Source organism: Homarus americanus, unplaced genomic scaffold (assembly GCF_018991925.1).
Source record: "Homarus americanus isolate GMGI-L3 unplaced genomic scaffold, GMGI_Hamer_2.0 scaffold14532, whole genome shotgun sequence".
Taxonomy (NCBI): domain Eukaryota; kingdom Metazoa; phylum Arthropoda; class Malacostraca; order Decapoda; family Nephropidae; genus Homarus; species Homarus americanus.
The window spans coordinates 450,906-476,662 of NW_024713954.1; the positions used below are offsets into that span (position 1 = coordinate 450,906).

The following is a 25,757-nucleotide window of genomic DNA, read 5'->3' on the forward strand; positions in this document are numbered from 1 at the left end:
CATTTGGTGTCATCGAACTGGCTGCGTCAGGGTAGTTAAGGTGGGGGAGGCTACGACCGACTGAACAACCAAGTCAGTTGCTGTTAACAAAGAAAAAAATATCAAGGTGTTTATACAAGGAGCAATACAGTAAGTGAACAAAGGATTATACAAGCGGGTGGAAGGCCAAGTGAACAAAGGTGAACACGATCAATAAGAATGAGACGCTTATTAAACATGAATAATCACACAAGAAAGTCCATTGACACGCCTGAGACTCGGCATTCTTGAAATGATTCACTGCTTGTTCACATTTAAATGACGCTGTAGTAACTCACAGCTTCGAAACACGACTGCAAACTGTAGTCCCTGACCGCACATACTAAAAATAAAAACAAAACAACCAAACAAAATAAGAAAGGATATTTCGCCTTCAATCGATATATCAACGGGACATTAAAAAAAAAACTTTAATTTCTTTAAGATGTTGTCCAGTGTAGATAGAAATTAAGACCTAGTGAATGCTGCTTAAAGACCCTCCCCGGGGAAGCGGTATCAAGCATGGTAACATTTGGAGGAAGGTGTAAGACTGCAAATAGAAGCCAAAACAGCTGGTCACAACAGATTTATGTACAGCTGCTGGGGCGGGTCAGGAAACACTCCATCACTGTAAACTGAATGGAAAATATAGTGTGCAACCGGAAGCTGGGACCGCTCTTCACAGCCGATCTATGTACAGTACAGTTGGGGACATTTCCGACTCGTGCACTCAGCGATGTCAATCCACTCGTTCCGTGAGGTGTGAACCCCTAGAACATCGTAGCGTGAATCCGAAGCCTCTACAGTAAGTTACTCGGTGAGTCGCGAGATGCACACAGTAGCCTGGGACCACAGGGATATAATTTGACTCATTACTGTACATGGTCCGGCAATGTTTACATAGATTAAATATTGCAGTATGGACGCTTTTCATTCATCTAACGTGGACTTACTGGGCTACCTAAGTACAGTTAAAAATGGAAGTACAGTATATGCATCCGTCGGACACATTAGTGATAAAAATGTGTTAAATCTGGTGAAAATGTGGCAATACACGATGAAGTTTTTAAGTGACACACAACACATGACCAACAGCTTTATATCATCTTTGGACAACACCAGTAACGTATAGTGTCGTATATCTGACGCTGCTTGACTACTTTCTACATAAGTCGCATTGTAGAAAAAATAAATAAAAATATCGACTCATTACCTAAGCACGCCGAGACCGATTGTTTGAAAACTAAGCTTTATTTCAAGGTTCTGGAATCGATCCCCGGTCAAAGCGGTGTTTTTGTGGAGGTTCCTCGACCACAACACCCCATTACTCAACTCAGGTTTGAATGGGTACCTGCTTGCTGGGGAAGGTGAACCTCTGGTCTCAAGTGGCACTAGTTCCTGTATCTGGGCCACAAGGTTCTCTCCAGCGAGGGCTCTTAAGGCCTAAGGACATAGAAGCAGCAGGCGGACCACCTATGAGCAGCTCCAGCACTTGCTGTAATTAATCAAATTGTAATGGGCCCCTGTCTCATCAACAGAACATATTATATAAATGGGTCAATACATCTGATATTATATTCAGATTCACCACCCTGTATCTTTCCACTGTCTATGAGTAAGACATGAGTTGTACACGTGAACGGTAGCTTTCCCAAGAGGGACAAGCCCATATGTCAGTATCTACGTAAGCACGCACCAGCGACGCTCCTTGCTCAGTCACTCAGATCAACTTATATCGACCGGACGTGATCTACGTTTATATATATATAGTTTTGTGAACAATGATATCTGTATTTTTCTTGCTAAGTAAACAGTTTCAATGTCAATAGGAGTGTATTCACAAGGACTCCATAAAGGTAATAACAGACAGAACATTGTTACAACAGTGGCGTAAATTGCATCAACACATACACATTAATGTTTTCTTTTCATCAAATTCTAAAATTAGTTTGTTTTACGTAAATAACGTTATTACAGAACATTTTGATGAATTATTTTACCGTTTAATTCACCAAACAATTGCTATCATTTCTAAAAAAATAATGTTGTTCTGCATACTGTAGTGTACTGTAGTGTACTGTACTGTACTGTACTGTACATCATAGCAACAATAAGTGACAAAAAAGCCATTTGAGTCAACAGAAGAAACAGTGTTAACCATCTACTGTGATGTAACCAAACTAGATGGTTCACTTGTCATCTTCTGCAGCTACCATCATCACAAGACAACACCATCACCTAACAACACCATCACAAGACAACACCATCACATGACAACACCATCACATGACAACACCATCACATGACAACACCATCACATGACAACACCATCACCTAACAACACCATCACATGACAACACCATCACATGACAACACCATCACATGACAACACCATCACATGACAACACCATCACAAGACTACACCATAAACACTCATAATCTTGTGTTGACTAATAATAATAAATTAAAAATTAACGAAAATGAATTGATCACGGTTGTGTTATCCTGAGCAGGTTGTGGGTCTCAGCAGTGTGTTTACCGAGACAATATGAGAAATAAAACCTCCCTCACGAGGAAAATTATAATGGGTCAGTCAGTCAGGTGTGGTCTAACTTAATTAAAAACAAAAACAAAACAAAGAAGCCTAACAAAAAGTGCCTTCCATTGTCACTCTTTCGCTTTCAATATTTTTTTGTTTCATTTTGCTTATTTTTTATTGTCAAGTGACTCGCACAGTGATCGAATACCGTGTTCCTCATATACGCCCCCCCCCCCCACGCCAAACATTATGAATAACCGGTGAAATATTTCGTTCGTTTCGTAATACGTCTCAGGCAGCACATACATAAATTATCTGCAAACATTCGTATAATGGCTCGATTCGGGTCCTGTAAAAGTGAATGAGAAAAAAGGAAGCTGTATTACAAGTTAGGTAAACACCTTTCAGTGTGTTTATACAGACTCTTAAGCTACTACACTGTATGTTCAGCTTAACTCATATAACACAAAGAAGGATAGTAGTAAAATAATTTCACACACACACACACACACACACACACACACACACACACACACACACACACACACACACACACACACTAAAATAAATAAAAATAAAATATGACGGGAGTATAGCTGAGGTTTCATTGGCTGGTGTCCTACAACGCACAGTAATAAGCTCCACATGATACTGTGCCTCCTGTCTCGTGTTAACTATGACCACACTTGACAGCCATCAAGACCCTTGACACTACCACCATGACGTCTAAACTCTTCATAACTTCATGAAACTGGACACTTCCGTTACAAAAGACACAGTCAATCCAGTGTTGTTGTCATGAAGAGTGAGGATGTCCATGAATGAATATAACACAGGTAAAGTCAGCTGAGTGCCACACCCGCCTCCACGTCACTACATGGTACTAACATCTGAGTCACAGGTGTGCTTCCCTTAGTACATGGCGATTCATCAGTGATATATGAAAAAAAAAAAAATAATAATAATAATAATAATAGCAACAACACCATCTGACATCACACCACAAGTAACTATATCAATAAAACAGTAAAATATTAATAAATATTATTTTTCTTTGTGGAGGAATACAATATAAATCTTTGAAGGGCAGGGAGGAAAGGGATGACTCTATGGAGACTTAACGCTGTTTACTAGACTCTCTACCAGCTGTTGCTCGTACTACCTCCACCAGCTGTTGTTCTTACTACCTCCACCAGGTGTTGTTCTTACTACCTCCACCAGCTGTTGTTCTTACTACCTTCACCAGCTGTTGTTCTTACTACCTCCACCAGGTGTTGTTCTTACTACCTCCACCAGCTGTTGCTCATACTACCTCCACCAGGTGTTGTTCTTACTACCTCCACCAGGTGTTGTTCTTAGTACCTTCACCAGCTGTTGTTCTTACTACCTCCACCAGCTGTTGTTCTTACTACCTCCACCAGCTGTTGTTCTTACTACCTTCACCAGCTGTTGTTCTTACTACCTCCACCAGCTGTTGTTCTACTACCTCCACCAGGTGTTGTTCTTACTACCTCCACCAGCTGTTGTCCTTACTACCTCCACCAGCTGTTGACCTTACTACCTCCACCAGCTGTTACCAATAATCTACCAACCAGCTGCACCACAACCGCACTTCAGCTCAACAAATGCCTCTCACGCCACCACCAGAGACATCCTCCCCCGGTGAGAGAACTTTACCTACACGAATCAATTCCCATCCCTGTGGAGGGACACTGAGTGCCTTCTTCCCCCACTGACTATTCCTAAACGTCAGCTTCACTGTAGGCCTAAGGCAGAGTAGAGTGAGATAAAGAAAAAAAAATATTATTCCCTCGGTGGTTAGATTGGCCAACTCCACCATACTTTTTCCAACCTGGCACTCTAGAGTACCTTTTCCCTACCAGCACTCTGCGGCACTTTTCGCCTAATTTACATACAGCGTGCCTACCGCCGCCGTTCCCCAACTCTCCTAGTCTGTAATCTCATTCCCGCACCCGGCCAAACTTGGGAAGGATATTGGGAAATCCAGCGGGTGGTGTGTAGTGGTCCAGACCCGTGACGATGCTGAGGGGCGCCAGGGAGGGAAGGCTTGGGAGGTCTTCGTGGGGGTCACCATCTGGATCTTGTTCAGTGACAATATGTTGGGTAAAGAGAAGGTGAGGGACGCCGGGGGAGGCCTGAGGTAGGGGAGGGGGCATCATAATATAGTGTCCAGCAGCACTAAGGTTGGGGAGTGTTTACAAGTCGAGCAAAATTAATTACGAAGGAAAAATAAACAGGGTGAAGCAACAGGGGTACATGGGAGTTAACAGATGGATATTGACGGTAGTTGTAAGATAAAATATTTCGATATATCTGTTTGCCCACTGCCGAAGCGCCCTGGGAGCACGCAAATCCGCCTTAACACACTGTACCCGCTGTCATAGTTGTGGACAGTTGTATTAGCCTGTGTAAAATACGGCAGCGGTTATAATACTTTTCTTGATGGGTGTAGATGCTGTACACTAGACAGAAGTTGTACTGCTTGACAATACATGTTCTCTAACGGCATCAACCAGTTGGGCATTTTTTTTTTATCGAATAAAGGACACTAATAGAAAACTGGTGACAGACAGACAAACGCACGGACGAAAATTAATCTGTATTCTCCCTCCGGTGTCACAGAGAAGGATAATAATTACCCTGAGTAACAACACCGCTGAAATTCTCTACAAGAACACAAGTAATACATCATACACTCGTTGACCTATAGCTGTGACCTTAACCTTTGAGACACGTTCTTAACCTTGGTGTTTTGTCCTCTGGGGATTATATATGTTGGTGAGAAGTTTCTTCAAAATTATCTCAATCCAGCCAAGAATTGTGCTCCTTCGGCGACGCGTCCGACCTTTGACCTTTCTCTGACCTTCAACTGTGACATTTGAGGCTTAAATTCTATGTTCTGCACGTCATCTAACGGTAAAGTATATTGTGTAAAGTTTTGTCATTATTTATATTTAATTAAGGTTCATTAAAACTTATATTCTCTGCTTAGCTTTATCATGATACATATGCTTGAGTTTCAGGTAAAGTTTCATTAAGATAAATATTCTGTAAAGTTTCATCAAAATATTAATTCCTTAAAATTTCCTCAGCACATTTATATCTCAATTCCTTTTAAGAGTTATATTTTGGGATACGAACGCACGCAACACACCACACAATTGTCTTCGTGGCGATACAAAAACCCTTAATACCTTGAACTGCCACCCATAACAACTACGAGCAAAGCGTTTTATTTCATTAGGTTTATTTTACGCGGGAACTTACACAACAATGATCGTCTCTTTCTCTGGTTACCGACGAGCAGAAAATATTTAATCTTCGCACACACGGAAGTCATGGGTGGTGATGTGTTGATCATGCGAGTTTTAGTGAACAACACCGACAGATGGAGTCGGTCTTTGCCTACTGTATATACTGTACAAACTGTAGAGGTAGTACGCTGGCTGAGAGAACACCATGTGAGCACAGGAGACCAGCAGAAGCCAAGAGCGAGTGTCTAGTTTTATTCGACAGAAAATAGAAAAGATGCGCCTTACGGTGTAGCAAGAGTCAAAGTCCTTTTGGCAAGGTGAACGTATTCCTTTTAAAACGACTAAGTGAGTCATTCAAGAATGGAAAGCCTACGTCTCATTATGCATAAAAAATGCGTAGAAAGCATGACTGACTGAAGTTGGCGGCAGGAGTGAATGACGGTGTACTTGCTTAGGTAAGGAGCAGAGGAGGGGACAAGACAGGTAGTGTAAGCATTAAGGGTATGTTCTGTGGCAGGTGGGTTAACACGCAATAGGGCGAGAAACACAAGTGGGTGAACACGCAGGGTACTGCAAGTAGTGTCAACCCCTGCAGCTGCAACTGGGAACCTAGACGTGCCGTGACCGACGGATCGTGTTCCTGGGTAATGGTAAGACAATACAATTGACAAGATGTCCGGTCTTCCTGGGTTATTCCTTGACATTTCTTTGGTTATTGTGTTAGATACACCATCTTCACCGAAATGAAATTCACGCCTCGGTGGCCTTAGAGCCAACCATCCTCGAACACAAGAGGCAACTATTATTACAAGACACACCGGTGAACCAGGCAGGGCATCACCGTAGATGCTGGGTAGGACACGGTAGTGGCAGGGAAGATCACGGTAGTGGTAGGGCAGGACACGGTAGTGATAGGGTTGGACACGGTAGAGGCAGGGAAGGACACTGTAGTAGCAAGGTAGGAGGCAGAATGCCACGACAGGATTGGTGCCTGTATTATGTAGGAGATCCCGGTTGTTCTTTACCAGGCGAGGTAATAGCCTGCCGAGGAGACACGACCTAACGCTTCAGTGGTCACACTAGAGAAGGTACTGTACCCTGTAGGAAGAAAAACATCCTTAACTCAAAGTTAATAATGTCAAGATTTAAACAGTGTTGATTTAATTTATACTCTCAATAAAACTATTTTACTTTCCAAATAATTTGAGATGAGTGTTGTTCTTTGGCTTGGGAAGATGGGGCAGTCAAGCGCCCTCACGCCTCTACTTTCCAGCTCCCCGACACCCAATTACGGAATTTTAATGTGATTTGGTGATTCAATCATGATTTGTAAAATGAATGCATCTGAATGGAACCAGCCAATCTACATTTTGTAATTAAAGACAATTGAATCCGATTAAATCAGAATTCTGAATTCCAATTTTTCGGTAAAGACCTTGACGGGAGTGTTCACACAATAGGCTGTTTGAAAGCGTTCTCTGATTATATTTACCTAAAACTGATTATTTAGAAAATTAATGAAGGAACGAATGTGCTTCCTTTCACCGAGATGATAGGACAGTAAACAAGAGTTTTACAAAGTGCTTTAACACTACAACCAGGAGGACGACATCCTAGGTCCTGGCTGGCCTCTCCTCCCATACACCTGGCCAGGTAGAGTAAAGGTAAACGTGTGAGAAGTCTTCGCCTCCCCTTCTCATTACTGTCCACCATTATGGGCTGGCGACCTGTTGGATAATGCAGGAGATGCCTCCCCTCTCGAACCCTCCTGCTACCGACCCAGGCTACTTGCAACAGAAGAACTTGTACCGTTCTAGGGAGGGTCAACCTTCTTAAAATTGCATCGTGTCGACTGCTGCGAGGGACAGAGGAGTGGTGGCTGGTAATCCCGTTCACGCTGTGAGGGGCTGAAACAGGCCACGTCTCCTGTGTTGTGTGGCACACCCAGCACGCCCACTTCTATTTTACGTGACGCCCCCAGTACGCCCACAACTATGTTACATGACACCCACAGCACACCCACAACTGCTACGTGACGCCCCCAACACGCCCACTCCTGCACTGGTCCCGTGTATGATCATAGTACAAACACGTGATGTATGTCTGAAATAAAAGCACTGATGTATAGCCCCGATAAAAAACACAGTGATGTATTGTTTGCTAACAAGGTAATGGCGGGAGGGTGTGATGTAAGGCTCTGACACACAGCTGCGGGACTCGGTATATATGTTTGCTTGTTATATACTGTACTGGGCGATACCACCATACGCACTAACAATATCCTGTATATACCGAGCCGGTCGCTTGCCTCACTTGAGCGCGTATATATTATAATGTAATCAGTTAAAGATGTCGAAGTTGGGACTTGATGGACTGCTTTGCATAGTGTACATCTGATGTCATAACAGCTTGAGTCGTGTGACGCCGTATTCACGTAAAAAGGATTTTTTTTAATGGTTTAACAATCGACATATAAATACTTAAATAAAGACAATAAAGACATAACTATAATTAAAAGATTATAAAAATAAATTATAATGGATGGAGGCGACCTCCTTCATGATACTTAAAAACTCAATCCTCTGGAGATGAAACCTCCGCTTCCATCACACAACTGGGCAGTAGTTACCCACCCGAATCCTGGAGAGATGCCGCCTCCTTAGGTCCTCCAGCACGGCACACTTGACCAACAAATTTAATCATATTTCACACATTAATAAAGCACAGGTCTGGCCCACAGATAACAAAAATTTATTGAAAACGTACCATCGTCAACGTCACGATCATAGTTTCAAAACGTGGTCGTTAAGTGCTTTACCTCTGTACGTTTACGTCGATGACACACCATAACAAACTGTGCTACGGTAGTGGGTGACATACCCTCTACAGAACACCTTTTAAAGCAGGAAGCACAGAGTAGGGACGCACAGGATAAGCAGTAACTAGTACTACTATACAGGTCCATGAACCACGCACATATTAGTAATTTATGAGGACCTGGAACTTGGAAGGATATGGTCTACAAACACTGTCACCAGATCTGGAGGTCGTGAGAGTTGTACAGTTGTGGCACCATATTGTTTTTGAGCCTGTGTTGTACAGGAAACGTTAACAGTGTCAATGGCACCAAAAAATATCGGTGTCATCATGTCATGCCATTTGCTAATCTTTAAGTGACCTCCTGTACAGAAGACACAAAAGTTCACATTTGACATGAAACGATTATTTTCGTACGCTAAACACAGTTAACATCATCTGATACCAGAAAGCTAAAAAATATCACACTTCCTTTGCGCCTCAGAAATGCCCACATAAACCATCCACAAACAATTTCAGGTTGTGTGGATGAAGCTGCGGCCGGCAAGTACTCTACAATACTACTAAATTCTACTCTTCTTCAATCTCGGTCTTTATCTGTCTATTTGTAATGTTTCTTTATCGTTATTTTATACAAAAACAAAAATCCACATAAAATGTTTCCAGTTTATATTTATTTTTTTACCATATCTCACTTTAAAGTCCATGACAGGATTTACATTGAGGAAAAATAATCTTCCTTATACCGAATATACATAAGAACATAAGAAAATAAGAAGTCTGCAATAGGCCGGTTGGCCTGTGCATGGCAGCTCCTGTCGAGAGTTACTACCACTCTCTATCATTCATGAATCTATCCAGCCTCCCTTTGAAACTTTCCAGCGTTCCAGCACTGACTACAAAGTTGCTAAGCTTGTTCCACTCGTCCACCACCCTATTTGTAAACCAGTTCCTTCCTCTCTCCCTCCTAAACCTAAACTTATCCAACTTGAATCCGTTGTTCCGAGTCCTATCCTGCTCGGATATTATAAGAACTTTATCTATATCACCTTTATTGATTCCTTTCACCCACTTGAATACTTCTATCATATCTCCTCGCACTCTTCGTCTTTCTAGGGAATGCAAGTTTAGTTTCTTTAACCTATCCTGATATGGAAGGTTTCTAAGTCCCGGAATCATTTTCGTCATTCTTAGCTGGAATGTCGTGCAAGTGGAAATGACCATTTTTATACGGTCGCTGTGTCTTACGATGGTTTTCATGTCAGTTCTTGAATTATCTAATGCTTCATTTACGGGAACATCTAACTTGTCTCAAGTGGTATTATTGTGTGTGGCGGAACGGTAGGACATGGACAGTTTGTGTACCAAGTCACCGGCTGGAGCTGTGAGATTATCTTGAGTACTGAGCCAAGAGCGTCGTCATAGAAGCTTTGTTATGGTAGTGTATCAGGGCCGCCCCTTGGTGCTGTAGTGTACCAGGGCCGCCCCCCTTGTGTACCGGGCCGCCCCTTGGTGCTGTAGTGTACCAGGGCCGCCCCTTGGTGCTGTGGTGTACCCGGGCCGCCCCTTGGTGCTGTAGTGTAGGGCCGCCCCCAGGGCCGCCCCTTGGTGCTGTAGTACCAGGCCGCCCCGGTGCGTAGTTGCTGTAGTGTACCGGGCCGCCCCCTGGTGCTGTGTACCAGCCGCCCCTTTGTAGTGTACCAGGCCCCCCAGGCCGCCCCTGGTGCTGTGGTGTACCAGGGCCGCCCCAGTGCAGGGCCGCCCCTTGGTGCTGTAGTACTTGGTGCTGTGGCCGCCCCTGGGTACCAGGGCCGCCCTTGTGGGGTTGCTGGCCCCTTGGTGCTGTGGTGTACCAGGGCCGCCCCTTGGTGCTGTAGTGTACCCGGCCGCCCCTTGGTGCTGTGGTGTGCCGCCCTTGGTGCTGTAGTGTACCCGGCCGCCCCTTGGTGTGTACCCGCCGCCCTTGGTGCTGGGGCCGCCCCTTGGTGCTGTGGCACCAGGCCGCCCCTTGGTGTGTGGTGCCGCCGCCCCTTGCGTGGTGTACCCGCCGCCCTTGGTGCTGTGGTGTACCCGCCGCCCCTCACCAGGCCGCCCCTTGGTGCCAGTGTACCAGGGCCGCCCTGGTGCCAGGTACCACCACCGGGGCCGCCCTTGGTGCTGTAGGTACCAGGCCGCCCCTTGGTGCTGTTGTGTACCCGGGCCGCCCTTGGTGCTGTGGTGTACCAGGCCGCCCCTTGGTGCTGTGTGTAGTGCACCAGGGCCGCCCCTGGTGCTGTGGTGTACCAGGCCGCCGCCCTGGTGCTGTAGGCACCAGGGCCGCCCCTTGCGCGGTCCCGCCGCCCTTGGTGCTGTAGGCCGCCCTGGGCCGCCCCTTGGTGCGTACCGGGGCCGTGGTGCTGTGGTGTACCAGGCCGCCCCTTGGTGCCAGGGGGGCCGCCGCCCCTGGTGCGGCCCGCCGCCCCTTGGTGCTGTAGTGTACCAGGGCCGCCCTGCTGGTGCTGTAGGTACCAGGGCCGCCCCTGGTGCTGTGGTAAAGGGCCGCCCCTGTGCCAGTACCAGGGCCGCCCCTTGGTGCTGTATGCCCCTGGTGCCAGTAGGCCACCCCTTGGTGCTGTACCAGGCCGCCCCTGCTGTGCCAGTGTTGGTGCTACCAGTGTACCCCGCCCTTGGTGCTGTAGTGTACCAGGGCCGCCCCTTGGTGCTGTGGTGTACCCGGGCCGCCCCTTGGTGCTGTAGTGTACCAGGGCCGCCCCTTGGTGCTGTGGTGTACCCGGGCCGCCCCTTGGTGCTGTGGTGTACCAGGGCCGCCCCTTGGTGCTGTAGTGTACCAGGGCCGCCCCTTTACAGCCCCAACCCCAGGGGCGTACAAGTCCTTCACATCTTCATACACAAGAGGGTTTTTTTCGGGCTATCCTTTTCCTTGTGTTAATATGGAACATTATTCAGGAATCGTCCAGACACTATAATTATGGCAAGAAAATATTTGATCTGTGTGTCGCGGCTTTATAAGCTTAGGCAGCCAGCGCCAGGGGATCACAAGATACTGGCACTTACGACCGATCAGTATTTATCGCTTCTACTCCACAATGAGGTCACTGAAGATTATACACCCCAACTTATTTCACCTGATGATCAAATCCTAACCCCCGTGGTGTTAAGTCATTTAATCATCAGGTGAAATAAGCCGGGGTGCCTAATCATCAGGAGATCCCACAATTCATTTCAGCGTGAAAACAGTCAGCCTCACCGAAACACTTACGTGAAAAATAAAATCCAACGTCAGCGTAAACACATCCAACCCCAGGTAGAGGATGACCTTAGCGTGTTATAACCGATATATAAATTCTCAGCTAAATAAAGTAAGGTTCAACTAAGTATAAAAAAATGGTTTCCACAGAAGCACAGTGACACCAACCTACATGATATTTGCTAGCACAGGTAATGCACTCATACTGCGACGTTTATCACACGATTGGAAAACCAAAACCAAGACACACAGACAGACATTCACTCCCTCTCCTCTCTCCGCCTGTCGGCACAGTGGTAGCTTCCAGACACAAGATTAAGCTGTCCCATTGAGAGCCTTCATGACTCTGGGATTCTCACACACTCATGAGTGAGGCGACAGTGAGCCAGCCGCCACACGTCAATACTTGGTCGTAAATCTCCCAAGTCTTTTAACCGTGAGATATAACGTGACGCTCACACGCCAAACTCACCACAAACTTATTAACAAACATTGATGTGTCAGGCCCCTGTAGCAGAAACCCCCATCAACTCGCTGTAAAAATTCTGTATGACTTAGTGCTAGTGGGAGGATGTTCCTGGGGCAGTGAGGGGGACGAGGGGCGTGAATACCAGTGACCAGCCCCAGGTGTACCACAGTGACCTACACCCATCATCACGCCTACCTCGCGGGGGGTTGACGCTTCACTCATCCTGTCTCTCTTCCTATCACGTTACATAATTAATTCCTGGTGCAGCAGGTGTTTACCTGGGGTGATCATCAGGAGGTCGACAGGTTAATTAAGCCCAAGCTTCAGTATGGCGGATAATTCAACACAATTTACCGTAGCACGTAACTCCACCTAGTAAATACTGACGCTGGAAAAGGTACTCTGTGAATTAAAGACTATAAGAGGCGGCAAACCTATGTCAACCTGTGTAAATATTTCACACCACAGATACTCCTCATATCGTCAGCTGATATAACTTCCCCCTCCCCCCCAAAAAAAAATGCTTTTGATAATTACATTTGCTGTCAACAAGTTCGTGCAACAAGCAACAATACAAGAAAGTGATTCTCGAGAATGTGATTCCTCACTCCTCCACAAACAATTACATTACACCATAACACTTGATAATATTTCATCAGCTATCATCACGTCCACTAATGCGTTGGTCGCCTCCCACCATCACGTTCATCACTTTCTCCCGCATCACAAAAAAACTAGCATGGATGCATGTTAAAAAAAGTAACAAACCATATCGCCCATATATCCATCCAACCTATGTTTGGATGCTTATATGAGCAATAGGGGGTTGGGTGTAAATGGGACTGTCCAGTATGGGCCAATAGGCCCGCTGCAGTTTCCTCCATTCTTATGTTCTTATGATAGAGGCGTATAAAATGGAAATCAGGGCTAAACAAAGGGGACATTACAAAGGATACATACTACACCCCTCGCCCCGCGTCTCTCGAGGGAGTGCAAATTAAGATGCTTTAACCTGTCTCTGTACTTAAGGTTCCTAATGCACAGTAAAGAATGACATTGTTCTCAGTCTGGATGGTAAGATGGGGTGGCTTAATCTTACCTTTGACCTCTTGTCAGCAGATGCATTGCCTAACTGTGCTGGTCACTAATCCTTCAGGTGGTCTCCTGAATCTGGGTGGTAAGGCGAGGTCAGCTTAACGCGGTCACTAATTCTGGTGATGGGTGGGGTAAGGGCCCTGGGCGGTCGCACCGCTTGCCATACCCTTGGGACGGCTCTGTGTGTATGTATAGTGTGTGTGTGTGTGTGTAGTATGTATGTATCCAACTTGTTGCCGCAAAAATACTGTATGTGTGTGTGTGGAGGGGAGGCTGAGTTATAAGGATGACGGCAGCCTCCTGGGTATAGCTCTAGGCGATGGTCAGAGGGTCTCCAAACTCCCATCTCGGGTTTCACTTTTGAAAATTCTTTAATCTCAGATTTCTCAAGTGAAACCTAACACCATCGTACACTCACATGTCCTCCGCCTTGTGTTTGATGCCTCCCTCCACACACCCCGGTCGTCTTCAGTGTTTCCTGCCACCTCTACAAAAGTCAACATTGTCTCAATTCTCCAACGACAGGTCCAGTATGAGACTCGCCTGAAGTATGTTGACTTTGTACACGTCATCGTCAGTCCATGAGGCACAAGCGGCTCCAACTCCACCTGAGACAGTGTGCCGAGCCACTAACACTGCTGGAAACACGTGAGAATGACTGTGTGGTGGTGGTGCAGAGAATGAAGACGCCGGCCACACAGTACTGGTGGCCGATGACTGCCTCCTGCAGACAAGTTAGCGTTATGTACACGGAAGATTGTAGTCTGTTTTTATATATTTAGAGTTTTTCATTAAATTAAGGAAATGGATGGCTGCACAGACCTTGCCGTAAATTAAATTACGGAAAATGCAGTTCAGTATAAGAACATAAGAATGGAGGAAACTGCAGCGGGCCTATTGGCCCATACTGGGCAGTCCCGTTTACACCCAACCCCTATTGCTCATATAAGCATCCAACCAATGTTTGAAGCTATTCAGCGTATTCGAGTTAATGATGATATTTGGGAACTTGTTCCATTCATCACTTCCAGTAAACCCTCTTCTCATATTTAGAAAAGTTGCTATTTTCTGAGCATGGCAAATTTATTTTCAAGAATAGCTTCAAACATAGCTTGGATGCTTTTATGAGCAATAGGGGTTGGGTGTAAACGGGACTGCCCAGTATGGGCCAATAGGCCCGCTGCAGTTTCCTCCATTCTTATGTTCTTATAAATGACGTTTTTCTTTTTCATTTACGAGTCTTAGAAAAATATTTCACTAGTGGGAAGCTAAAAGAAATATAGTGAAGTCATCCTCCCGTCAGGGATGAGAGCCGCTGGTGGCCCAGATATAAACCAGAAAGGGTTATTGGGTTGACTCCTCGATAAAAAAAAACCTTTGTGCCACATCTGAAAAATCTTTTTTTTTTAATCTCAAAGATGAAAGTTGTTGTTGACCGAAGTAAACAGAGGCAGCCATTAGTAGTCTCCACCAGTTAAGGGTTGTGGGCACCTGTACTCAATATATTTACCAACATAAAAAACTGAGCGGAAGTCCAAGAACACCTACTGGGAGACAGGAGCTTAGGGCTGTTGTCAGAGTATAACTAATACGTTTATTCATCTTCAGTGTCAGTAATACGTTATTGACATTACTTACGTGAACGATATTACTGCGTGTTTTTAATACAAATATTATTATTATTATTGTTATTATTATTACTGTTGTTATTTATTTATTATTTTATTATTTAATTATTAATGCCATCTTTATAAAGAGCGCACGCACACAATATAACCCCGTACATTATCTCATGAGGTAAAAGCTACAATATATAATTAAAGAACTAAAGTTTACACAAGACAAGGGTACATAGAGAAGGGGTTCATAATTAAAGGTACACAGGTGATCAAAGTTGGCTCCACCTGAAACTTTAAACTGGGCTCGATGAGGACCCAGCCAGCCAGCGATAGACGCCGACAGTTTTAATTGAAAATGGAGAGGGAGGAAGGAGGGGCAGGCTGTGAGAGAGGAAAGGAGGAGGAGGGTCGGAGGCGTAGACTTTTAGAGAGGGGAGGAAGAGAAGCGCAAGAGGTGTAGAACTGTAGACTGTATGAGAGGAGAGCAGGAGGAGGGTTGAAGGTGCAGACTGGGACAGGGGAAGGAGACTGTGAGGGAGAGGAGGGTCAGCCTGTGATGGAGAGGAGGGTTAGACTTTGAGGAAGAAAGAAGAATATCCACCTCTGGATTATAATTCCAAGCATGATTATAAGGCCAGCATCAATATTCATTTAAAATGACATACTGTAATACCGTAAAGCAGGTGACCCACACGACATTTCCCTCAAGCATTTTGGGTCACGTATCTCGGATTATTCCAGGTGTTCAAAACATCCCCTGGACGACACGCCTGTGAGGAAACTCCAAGAACATAAGAATGGAGGAAACTGCAGCAGGCCTGTTGGTCCATACTGGGCAGTCCCATCTACACCCAACCCCTATCGCTCATATATCCACCCAACCTATGTTTGAAGCGTATTCGAGTTATGATGATGTTCGGTAACTTGTTCCACTCATCCACTACTGTATTCCCAAACCAGTGTTTACCTATCTCGCGCCTAAATCTAAATTTGTCTAATTTAAAAGTTAAAACCATTGCTACGAGTTCGCTCCTGGTTGGATAGTCTGGGTACAAACAATGAAACAAAAAACATTTGAGAGGTGTAAAAGTAATATTTACCGTTTTCACATTATAAGCTTCTTTCACTAATGACACCATGCATCTGTCTGACCAGTATATACAGTAGTGCTATTTCAATTATCTGTCATACCCAATTAAGACAGGATCCTCTCATGTTGACCCTTAGGCGGGAGTTATTAGTATACAGTACCTGGGAAAATATCAGACATATGACTTAATGAAAAATGAAATCTACATAAAAATAAACGAAAAAGACAACAAAGAAATCAAGACAAAATAATATGTACAGTTGCCCACAGGTATAATGTTGCACCCCTCGCTGGCCTTCCCTAACATGTGGCAACTATAACTGTTACATGATAATAATAATACTTATATACCTTTATATTTATTCAATATTAATTCTAAGGTTTCTGGGTTTTTTTTTAACTTCTTGGCAAACCGAGAAAGATTTGGTGTTTCATATCGATAAGTTCATAGAAAGAGATAAGACAAAAGAAGAATCACCCGAATGACATAGAACTATCTTCCTCCAAGACACCCAATTTCACACACACACATACACACACACACACCCAACAGATGTAGAGGAGGTCCGTGTGAGGCAGTAACCAACAGAGGCACGACCGCTGAGGCAGCAGCAGCAGGAGGAGGAAGTACACCTGGCAAACGGCACCTCATTAATGATTCACCTGGAGGGCCTCAGCGCTAACACCACCAGCACGGAGAGGAAATGCTTATAATCCCCGTATTAAGACCCCAGACCAGCCTCCAGGGGATAATACCTCTCTACCTGTTGGAAGTAATCCGCCAAGAATAGTTGTGTATATCGCGGCTGTTTACGTTAGCGAGGACTATAACGCTAACATTTATTACCACTCATTAGGAAGAGACTAACTATTACCAATAACCAGTAAAACAACGAGGATGATAATGCTCGATACATTTATCGTGCAGACGGTGACTCACACACACACACACACACACACACACACACACACACACACACACACACACACACACACACAACGAGAAAGAGAGATAGTGATGGGGGTGGGGGGATCGCCTAAAAGTGTCCAATCAACACAGAAAAAACGAATCTTTGAGGAAAACGAGTAAATTTGGCTCCCTAGCATATTTCACCAGATGATTAAACACCCTAACCTAACCTAACCTAACCTAACCTAACCTAACGTAACCTAACCTAACCTAACCTAACCACCCCCTCCCTCTAGTAGCGGTCGAGTGTTTAAGGAGATGGTGAAATAAGTTGGAGCTCCTAATCTTCAGATGATCTGTTCGCACTACAGTTTTGGGAACCTATAGAGGGGGTGCGTGTGTGGAACCAAAAATCAAGGCGACTCTCCCACGCCATCATTTGGTTGTGTCACTTCCAAGAGAAAACAGGTGTGACCCTCAAAGAGTAGGAAGAAATAGGCATAGACAGCAACATAAGTAAATTTGCTGTGACACTATACTAGGGAGTGTAATTAAATCTGACGTGGAGTCCGCAAAACTACAGAAAGATCTAAAAAAAAATTCAAATGACCTGAAAAATGACAGATGAAATTTAATGTGGACAAATGTAAAGTACTTGGTCTATCACAGTGGCAGTTACTCTAGTGGGTTTGGTTAGAACTGTTGAAGAAGAGCTTAGACTGACAGGTTGCAAGAAGGTCTATTACTGAGGTGTCGGTTTCTGATTTTAATAGCAAAGTTTCCTCTCTGAACTTATGATAGAGATAAGCTCCAAAAATATATCAAGAAAGTTCCTTACATTAGTGTCTGTAGTTCAGTTCTAGTCACCGCGCTACAGAATAGATAAAGAATCCCTAGAAAGAATTCAGAGGAGAATGACAAGACTAATCCCGGGCATAAGGAACCTTGAGTACAGAGACAGGTTAAAGCATCTTAATTTGCACTCCCTCGAGAGACGTAGAGTGAAGGGCGATGTGATAGAGGTGTATAAATGGAAGTCAGGGCTAAACCAAGGGGACATTACAAAGGTACACAAACTATACAACCAGCAACGAACTCGTAACAATGGTTTTAAATTAGACAAATTTAGATTTAGGTGCGAGATAGGTAAACATTGGTTTGGAAATAGAGTAGTGGATGAGTGGAACAAGTTACCAAACATCATCAATAACTCGAATACGCTGGATAGAGTCAAACATAGGTGGGATGGATATATGAGCGATAGGGGTTGGGTGTAAACGGGACTGCCCAATATGGGCCAATAGCCCCGCTGCAGTTTCCTCCATTACACTCCCTCCTCCCTCCTGTGTGATACAACTCGAGGTGTGGGGCAGCAGGAAGGACACCACCTCACACTGCTTAAGTTCATTACACAGCCTCACTACCTACACCACACTATCACCTCCACCTCCTGTTCACACCCCACTTGTTACGACTACCGCCACCTCCACCTCGTTCTCCAGTGCATCGTTAAAGGCGTACACACATTAGCACGTTGTTATTATTCAGCACAACACTTTTCCTTAATACTACAATTCTTGTTTCTTTTTTTTGTTTTTAACAAATGAATGGAGTTTTGTCTTAAAATGTTGACTATTAAGTGCGACAACTTTAAAAGATATTCACCAGGGACTGACTTCACTCGCTACCAAACGGCCTCTTGAGTATAGCACCTGAATAATCATGAGGCCTCACCCCCTTCCCCTTCACAAAAGGTAATTTCCCACCAATATTGTTGTTTAATATCTTCCAAACATTTCGTAATAATACAAATATAAAAAATATATATAAATGCTAAAATTAAACTGTCGAGTCGTCACGCTGTTTACATGATAAGAATGACCGACAAAATTACCATAGGAAAGTAATCATCAATGCGAGGATATTCTATAAACATAAAGTGACGTGATCGTGTCTCCCAAATGCCAACCCTCACCCACCACGTGTCCTGGTACAATATACACCTGTGTCATGCACCACCGCCCACCCCGTGTCATGCACCCCGCCCACCCCGTGTCATGGACCCCCGCCCACGCCGTGTCATGCACCCCCGCCCACCCCGTGTCATGCACCATCGCCCACCCCGTGTCATGCACCACCGCCCACCCCGTGTCATGGACCCCCGCCCACCCCGGAACATGATAACATATCCACAATGATTCACGGTCACATGTTCACCTACACCAACATGTGGAGGACCACAACTACAATCAGATAACAACAATCATCACCACCTATCACTAACACCATCAGTCAACAATAGTTGCCACCATCACATGAGCAACCATCACCACCACCAGTCAACAACAATCATCAACACTGCTACACGAACATTAATTATTACAACCACTACGTAAACAACAATAAATACCACAATGAGTTAACAACAATCACTCCCACAATGATTTAACAACAATCACTACCACAATGAGTTAACAAAAATCACAAACAAAACTACTACCACCATAAAACCTACAACAATCCACTACCCCCACCATCAGATAACAACAATCACCACCACCATCAGATAACAACAATCACCACCACTATGTATCAACCACAATTATTCTACAAGACCAACCAACAAGCACCAGACAGCAGGGAGGACAGTGGTGCCTGGCACTCAACAGGATGGCCCTCATTGGGGGTGCCATCGACGCGGCAATTGCAATATCCGCGACCTAGCTAGGGACTATCCACACCCTCCTACCCCTCTCCCCTCCTCAAGCCATCACCACACCCACCTACTATGACGCACTCACAAAGCACACACACACACACACACACACACACACACACACACACACACACAAAGGCCCAGTAATACCAGCAGTGCCTCAGTGACACTAAAACGGAAAGGTGAATGACATTCATTGAACGACGTAATTGCCGAAGGTTTCCTGGCACTAACACAGCCAAGGGTCACATGAGATCACCAGGCACGTGCACTACAACCTGGTACATAGAATCACCAAGTACAAAACAATACGTCATAGGAGATCACCAAGTCCATTATACAACAGCAGGTCATACAAAGATCACCAGTCATGAACTAAACGACAATTACATTAAGCTCACCGAACAGAAACACTACAGTACCTTATAGGTCACCAGGTACTCGCCTCACCAATCACCACCACCTCAGGCACCATCCTCCAAACACTACAGTCCTCCAGGTCAGGTCTCCTACATCACCCCACCACCTTTGGTCCACCACAAAAATAAATAAAACGCGAATTATTGAGTCGTATCACCAGCGAGAGGCATGGCACCTGTCACACACAGCATGGGTGCCATATAGTTGAGATACTCACCTTAAGTATATCTAACAACCAATATTTTCCATCTTACGATTACACAAGTCGACCCAGAAAGTGTGACAATCCCCCCGGGAAGTCGCCTGCCACTCGAGCTTTAAACTGGTCACGTCAGGCAGCCAGCCACCTTAGACTCCAGGCTGAAGGGAAAAAATATTGCAGACGAAAATCTCGTCGTTTTCTTTAGGTTCTGCCGAGTGCAAGCGTTTTCTATAACATTAGAATACAGCCAACAACTGAAGCTTTCAGTAAAGAAACTGGAGACTCGAGGATGTGAGGGAAGGCCACGAGTCTCGCTAACGGTATGTAAATCACATTGACTTTCAAATTATTTCACTGACTTGAAAGTTCCAGGAGAATAAAATTTACTGTTTGGCTTTTACCTGGAGTCAATTCCAGGGTCGACTCCTGTCTTGGCAGCTCAGTTTCTGATTACTTCACCCGACTGACGAATTGATTGACCGAGCTCTTACTGTTAGTAACTTGCAAACTAGCACACACATTACAGTCTGCCTCATCACGAATCTTTTGAAGAAAATTGTTACGTTCTCTTTAGAAGACCACCATTGGTCGGCCTCCCAACAAGGTTTCGTTTATTTGTTGATGACCAAGTTGAAAAACCTTGGTAGCCTCAATGTGCATGGCTCTATCTTTCAATACCGTCTATTTCATTCAAACAGGGATCAACATGCAGATTATGGACCAGTTGTTACGTGCAATTTCCGTATGTAAATTACAACATACTTCTCGTCTCCGGCCCAAAGAGCACAGTTCGATTACTTAAAGCAGGTCACCTGAATATTAACCCCCAGGCTTGTTAAACATCCTAACGATAACTGGGGGGTGGGGAATTTAGGCTTGGTTAGGCTAGGCTAGGTTAGGTTAGGTTAACGTCAGGGTGGTTAGGTTAGGTTAGGTTAGGTTAGGTTAGGTTAGGTTAGGTTAACGTCAGGGTGGTTAATCTTAAGAAGAAATAAGCTGGGGATAATCTTCAGGTGATCCCTTATACTCAGGCGGCTTCAAGGGTTCCCAGTATTCGAGAAGTCAGCGTGAAGTCAATAGTTTCCCCCGTCTATAAAGGGGATGTGAGTACAGTAGACAGAAATACTCAACATCTCACTCAGGAAGGAATGATATCGTCACTGTTTCTGACCTTCTCTGTTGGTGATTAGAAGGTGGGGGAGGGGGAAGTAGTGCTAAGGGGTATGAAGATAGTGATGGGGGGTGCAGTAGGGGTGGATGTAGTGGTGGGTGTTGAATGGAGGTGGGTGTAGCTGTGGGGGTGCAGTGGGGGAGGCCAATATGGTGAGCAAATGGTCAAATATAAATAAAAAATGACCGACTACAAGCACTGAGGGGCCATCTAAAGATTGTAAATGACTCCGTGAAACGCAAAACATCAAATTTATGGATCGAATTACTGGACGGGTCATATATCCAGCCAAGTGTAGGGGTAAAAAAAGACATATTCCAGGAGAAAAATGGTCCAATACAACCTGCAGATGGCCAGTAGTTGGATGATCATGGTCCAGTGAGGGCAGCAAGACCATACAACCGAGATAACGGAGTAAATGGTCATACTAGGGACCCAGCACAAACGATTAAGGCATGAAGTAATGGTCCAGTGTCGAATGCCTGTAACCGATTAAAGCGGGAGTAAATGGCTCAGTGTAGTGTGCCAGATACATGAGTATGACAGGGAAGTAAATGAACTAGTGTGAAGAGGTGAATATGACGGAAGTGTTCAAGTAAATGTCCCACAGACACACAGTTTACATGCAGGTCCTCCACCAACGAGGGAGTAGCCAGGCCTGCTACACGGTCATCACAAGAGGGCGCCCAGCACACGAGTCGGGTTATGACCTACAGAACTCTTTACGATCCACGCCTCATTTCGCCACTGCCGCCTCTAACACGTACTTCAGCAACCTCAAATAGCTTTTCAATAATCTTTAAGCTATTTATTTGGAATTATATACATACTCCGTTAGACTCAAGTACTTCCGTCGCGTGTGTGAGAGGCGAGTATCATTATGTGCGGAGTTGTTTCACAGCTCTAATGCGTCAAAACAAAAACAACCAACAAGCGTGAGAAGAAGTCCACTCCGGCCCCGACACTTCACTACATCCCCTGGCAATGTTTGTGATGCTCATGGTGACTACGTTAATACGAAATTAGAATGGATATGGTGATATAATACAGCCTAAGTTAACAGATGCAGACTGACTGACTGACTGACCGATTCACTGGAACACAGACTGATAAGATTATCCTCCCTGTACAACAAGCCTGGCTGAGGGCATGAATGTTTATTGTGCTGTGAAAGATGCAGTAATGGAGAGCAAACTTCGCCTACATACCCACCCCGAGCAGAACTGACATTCCCTCGCCCAGAAATATTTATTATCTTAACTAATTTCTATGTAACCGAGGTAGTTGTAATTATAAATAAATATATATTTTTACGACAATTATATGAAGCTCTTGAAGACTCACAGGAAATACTTTACCACTCAAGCTTCTCTTTGTAAACATATAAAAGTCAATGTATTTTATCCATAAACTGGAAAACTCGAGGTCCTGGAGACTGAATGATAAATACAGTCCATTAGCGCAGAGAATTCTCCACTTTCAGACTAAAGAAGACCTTCACCGTTCTCCCCGGCACCAGAACAAACACATCCCTCCACGCATCTCAGGTCATACCAAATACGCAGCCCTTTTTATGTTTCTCGTGACAATTCACTTGACACTCGAGGCTTTAACTTTCACATGGATAATCTTCATGGAGATTTAAGCAAAGTACAGGACCTCTTGAGTACACCAGCACGTCACCTTCTGTCTTCTCCTTAGGTTGTTTCCTGCAGGTGACTTGTGGATACGGTAAAAACCAGGTAACTGTACAAACACAACAACAATCACCTGGACACTGTACAAACACACAAAAGCAATCGCGTGGAGACGGTACAAACACAAGAACAATCACCTGTAGACGGTACAAACACACAATAACAATCACCTGGGGACGGTATAAACACACACCAGGTAACCGGACAAACACAAACACACACACACACACACACACCAGGTGACGGTACAAACACACAACAAGCCACTCGTCTTGTGGGTCCCGTTAAGACCTACATGTTCCTTAGTATATATTTCCTTCACTACAAGGTCTTTCCCACACAACTAGATACACCTGTTATTTTTTATACTCCAATCATCAATCAATTTACACACAGTCGACACATTTTTAACATCTATAAAAGCACTTCATTCTAATTCCTCTCAAATTAGTGTCGTGGATGGGAAATTATTAAAACAATTATTTATCTAATTAGACTTTAACAATGTCTTTATATAATTAAAATGTTACAATAATTTATCTTTTAATAAATTACTAAAAATATTACCAACGTGATCACAGCTGGGGTCCAAGAGGGGAGCATGAAGCAAGGGAGAGAGGAATTGAAGGAATCGAGATAAGAGTTGAAAGAAGCAAGATATGAATTTAAGAAAAGAAAGCAAGAGTTAAAAGAAGCATGAGAAGACTTGAAGAAAGCAAGAAAGAAGTTAAATGAAACAAGAGAGATATGAGGAGCGACAGAGTAAACATTCAACCTCACAACGTCACCCTCACCATACTCGTGGCCTGATGGACCCCCAGATGTAAACACCATTACATCACAACGACACATAAACAAGAAACAAATACATTCACCGTAACAAAAAAATATATACAGTAAAATATATCAGGTCTCAGCATGTGTTCTGCTAGAGTCAAGAAAATACTGTCTGTCAACTGAAACTTTCTCCATTTGCCGAGACAATTTATTTGACAAATCACAAGTTCTTTACCCGCACGTCCCAGGCCGCGATTCTTCCAGCTATCATCTTGTGGGGCTGAGATGATGTAGTGTATTATTAACTTGCATAATATGAAGAATACACACACACACACACACACACACACACACACACACACACACATATCAGGTCTACACCACACCCACACCTCACACATATAAACACACCACGCCCACTGTGCCCACACCTCAACACACCACACCCACACCTCACACACATAAACACACCACGCCCACTGTGCCCACACCTCAACACACCACACCCACTGTGCCCACACCTCAACACACCACGCCCACTGTGCCCACACCTCAACACACCACGCCCACACCCTAACACTCCACGCCCACACCCTAACACACCACGCCCACACCCCAACACACCACGCTCACACCTCAACACACCACGCCCACACCTCAACACACCACGCTCACACCTCAACACACCACGAGATTGCCACCATCAGGAGCAGGATGGGTAAGGCAGTAATCCATCACACTCGGGACTGGGATGGGAGTGGTAGATCACCTCACCTGTCAGCGTGTGGTCCTGAGGTGATCCAGGATGATGACTCTACACCTCCCGCCCTCACCTCCTCCACCCTCATCATTACCACCACACCTCCCACCCTCTTCTCCTCCACCTACATCATTACCACCACACCTCCGCCCTCACCTCCTCCACCCTCATCACTACCACCACACCTCCCGCCCTCACCTCCACCCTCATCACTACCACCACACCTTCCGCCCTCACCTCCTCCACCCTCAACCTCCCACCACACCTCCGGCCCTCACGCACCCACCTCCTCCACCCCATCACTTCCACCACACCTTCCGCCCTCACCTCCTCCACCCTCATCACTACCACCACACCTCCCGCCCTCACCTCCTCCACCCTCATCACTTCCACCACACCTCCCGCCCTCACCTCCTTCACCCACATCCCTACCACCGCACCACTCGCCCCCACGCACTTAGCTCCTCCACCTTCACACACCCCCCTCATCCACCCCCAAGCATCTCATTCCACCCACATCAATTAGTGTGGATATCGAGCGATCCTCTCCATCCCGGAAGACTTGACGTGAGTGCCGGACGATCCTCTCCTCCCTGATAGACTTGACATGAGTACCTGACGTTCCTCTCCTCCCTGATAGACTTGACTTGAGTGCCGGACGCTCCTCTCCTCCCCGATAGACTTTACGTGAGTGCCGGACGCTCCTCTCCTCCCTTGTAGGCTTGATGTGAGTGCCGGACGCTCCTCTCCTCCCTGATAGACTTGACGTGAGTGCCGGATGCTCCTCTCCTCCCTGATAGACTTGACATGAGTACCTGACGTTCCTCTCCTCCCCGGTCGACTTGGTTTAAGACAAAGCGGCCTGGCCTCCTCTGATCAATTATAACAATCGGCTGATGGACGGGGAAGATAAGGCACGGTCTCACGTCACCCAT

At 45.1% G+C, this 25,757-nt stretch overlaps 1 protein-coding gene across 1 annotated transcript; it reads right to left on the minus strand.

The window, feature by feature from the left end:
- Positions 1-1,399: 1,399 nt before the first annotated feature.
- LOC121875180 (nascent polypeptide-associated complex subunit alpha, muscle-specific form-like) lies at positions 1,400-12,100 on the minus strand. Its single transcript, XM_042379630.1, has 4 exons — positions 12,069-12,100; positions 10,148-11,529; positions 8,868-9,013; positions 1,400-1,513 (listed from the first exon to the last, which is right to left on the minus strand). Exons 1-4 carry the CDS (start codon positions 12,098-12,100, stop codon positions 1,400-1,402), a joined length of 1,674 nt encoding a protein of 557 aa, XP_042235564.1.
- Between the last annotated feature and the right edge of the window lie 13,657 nt (positions 12,101-25,757).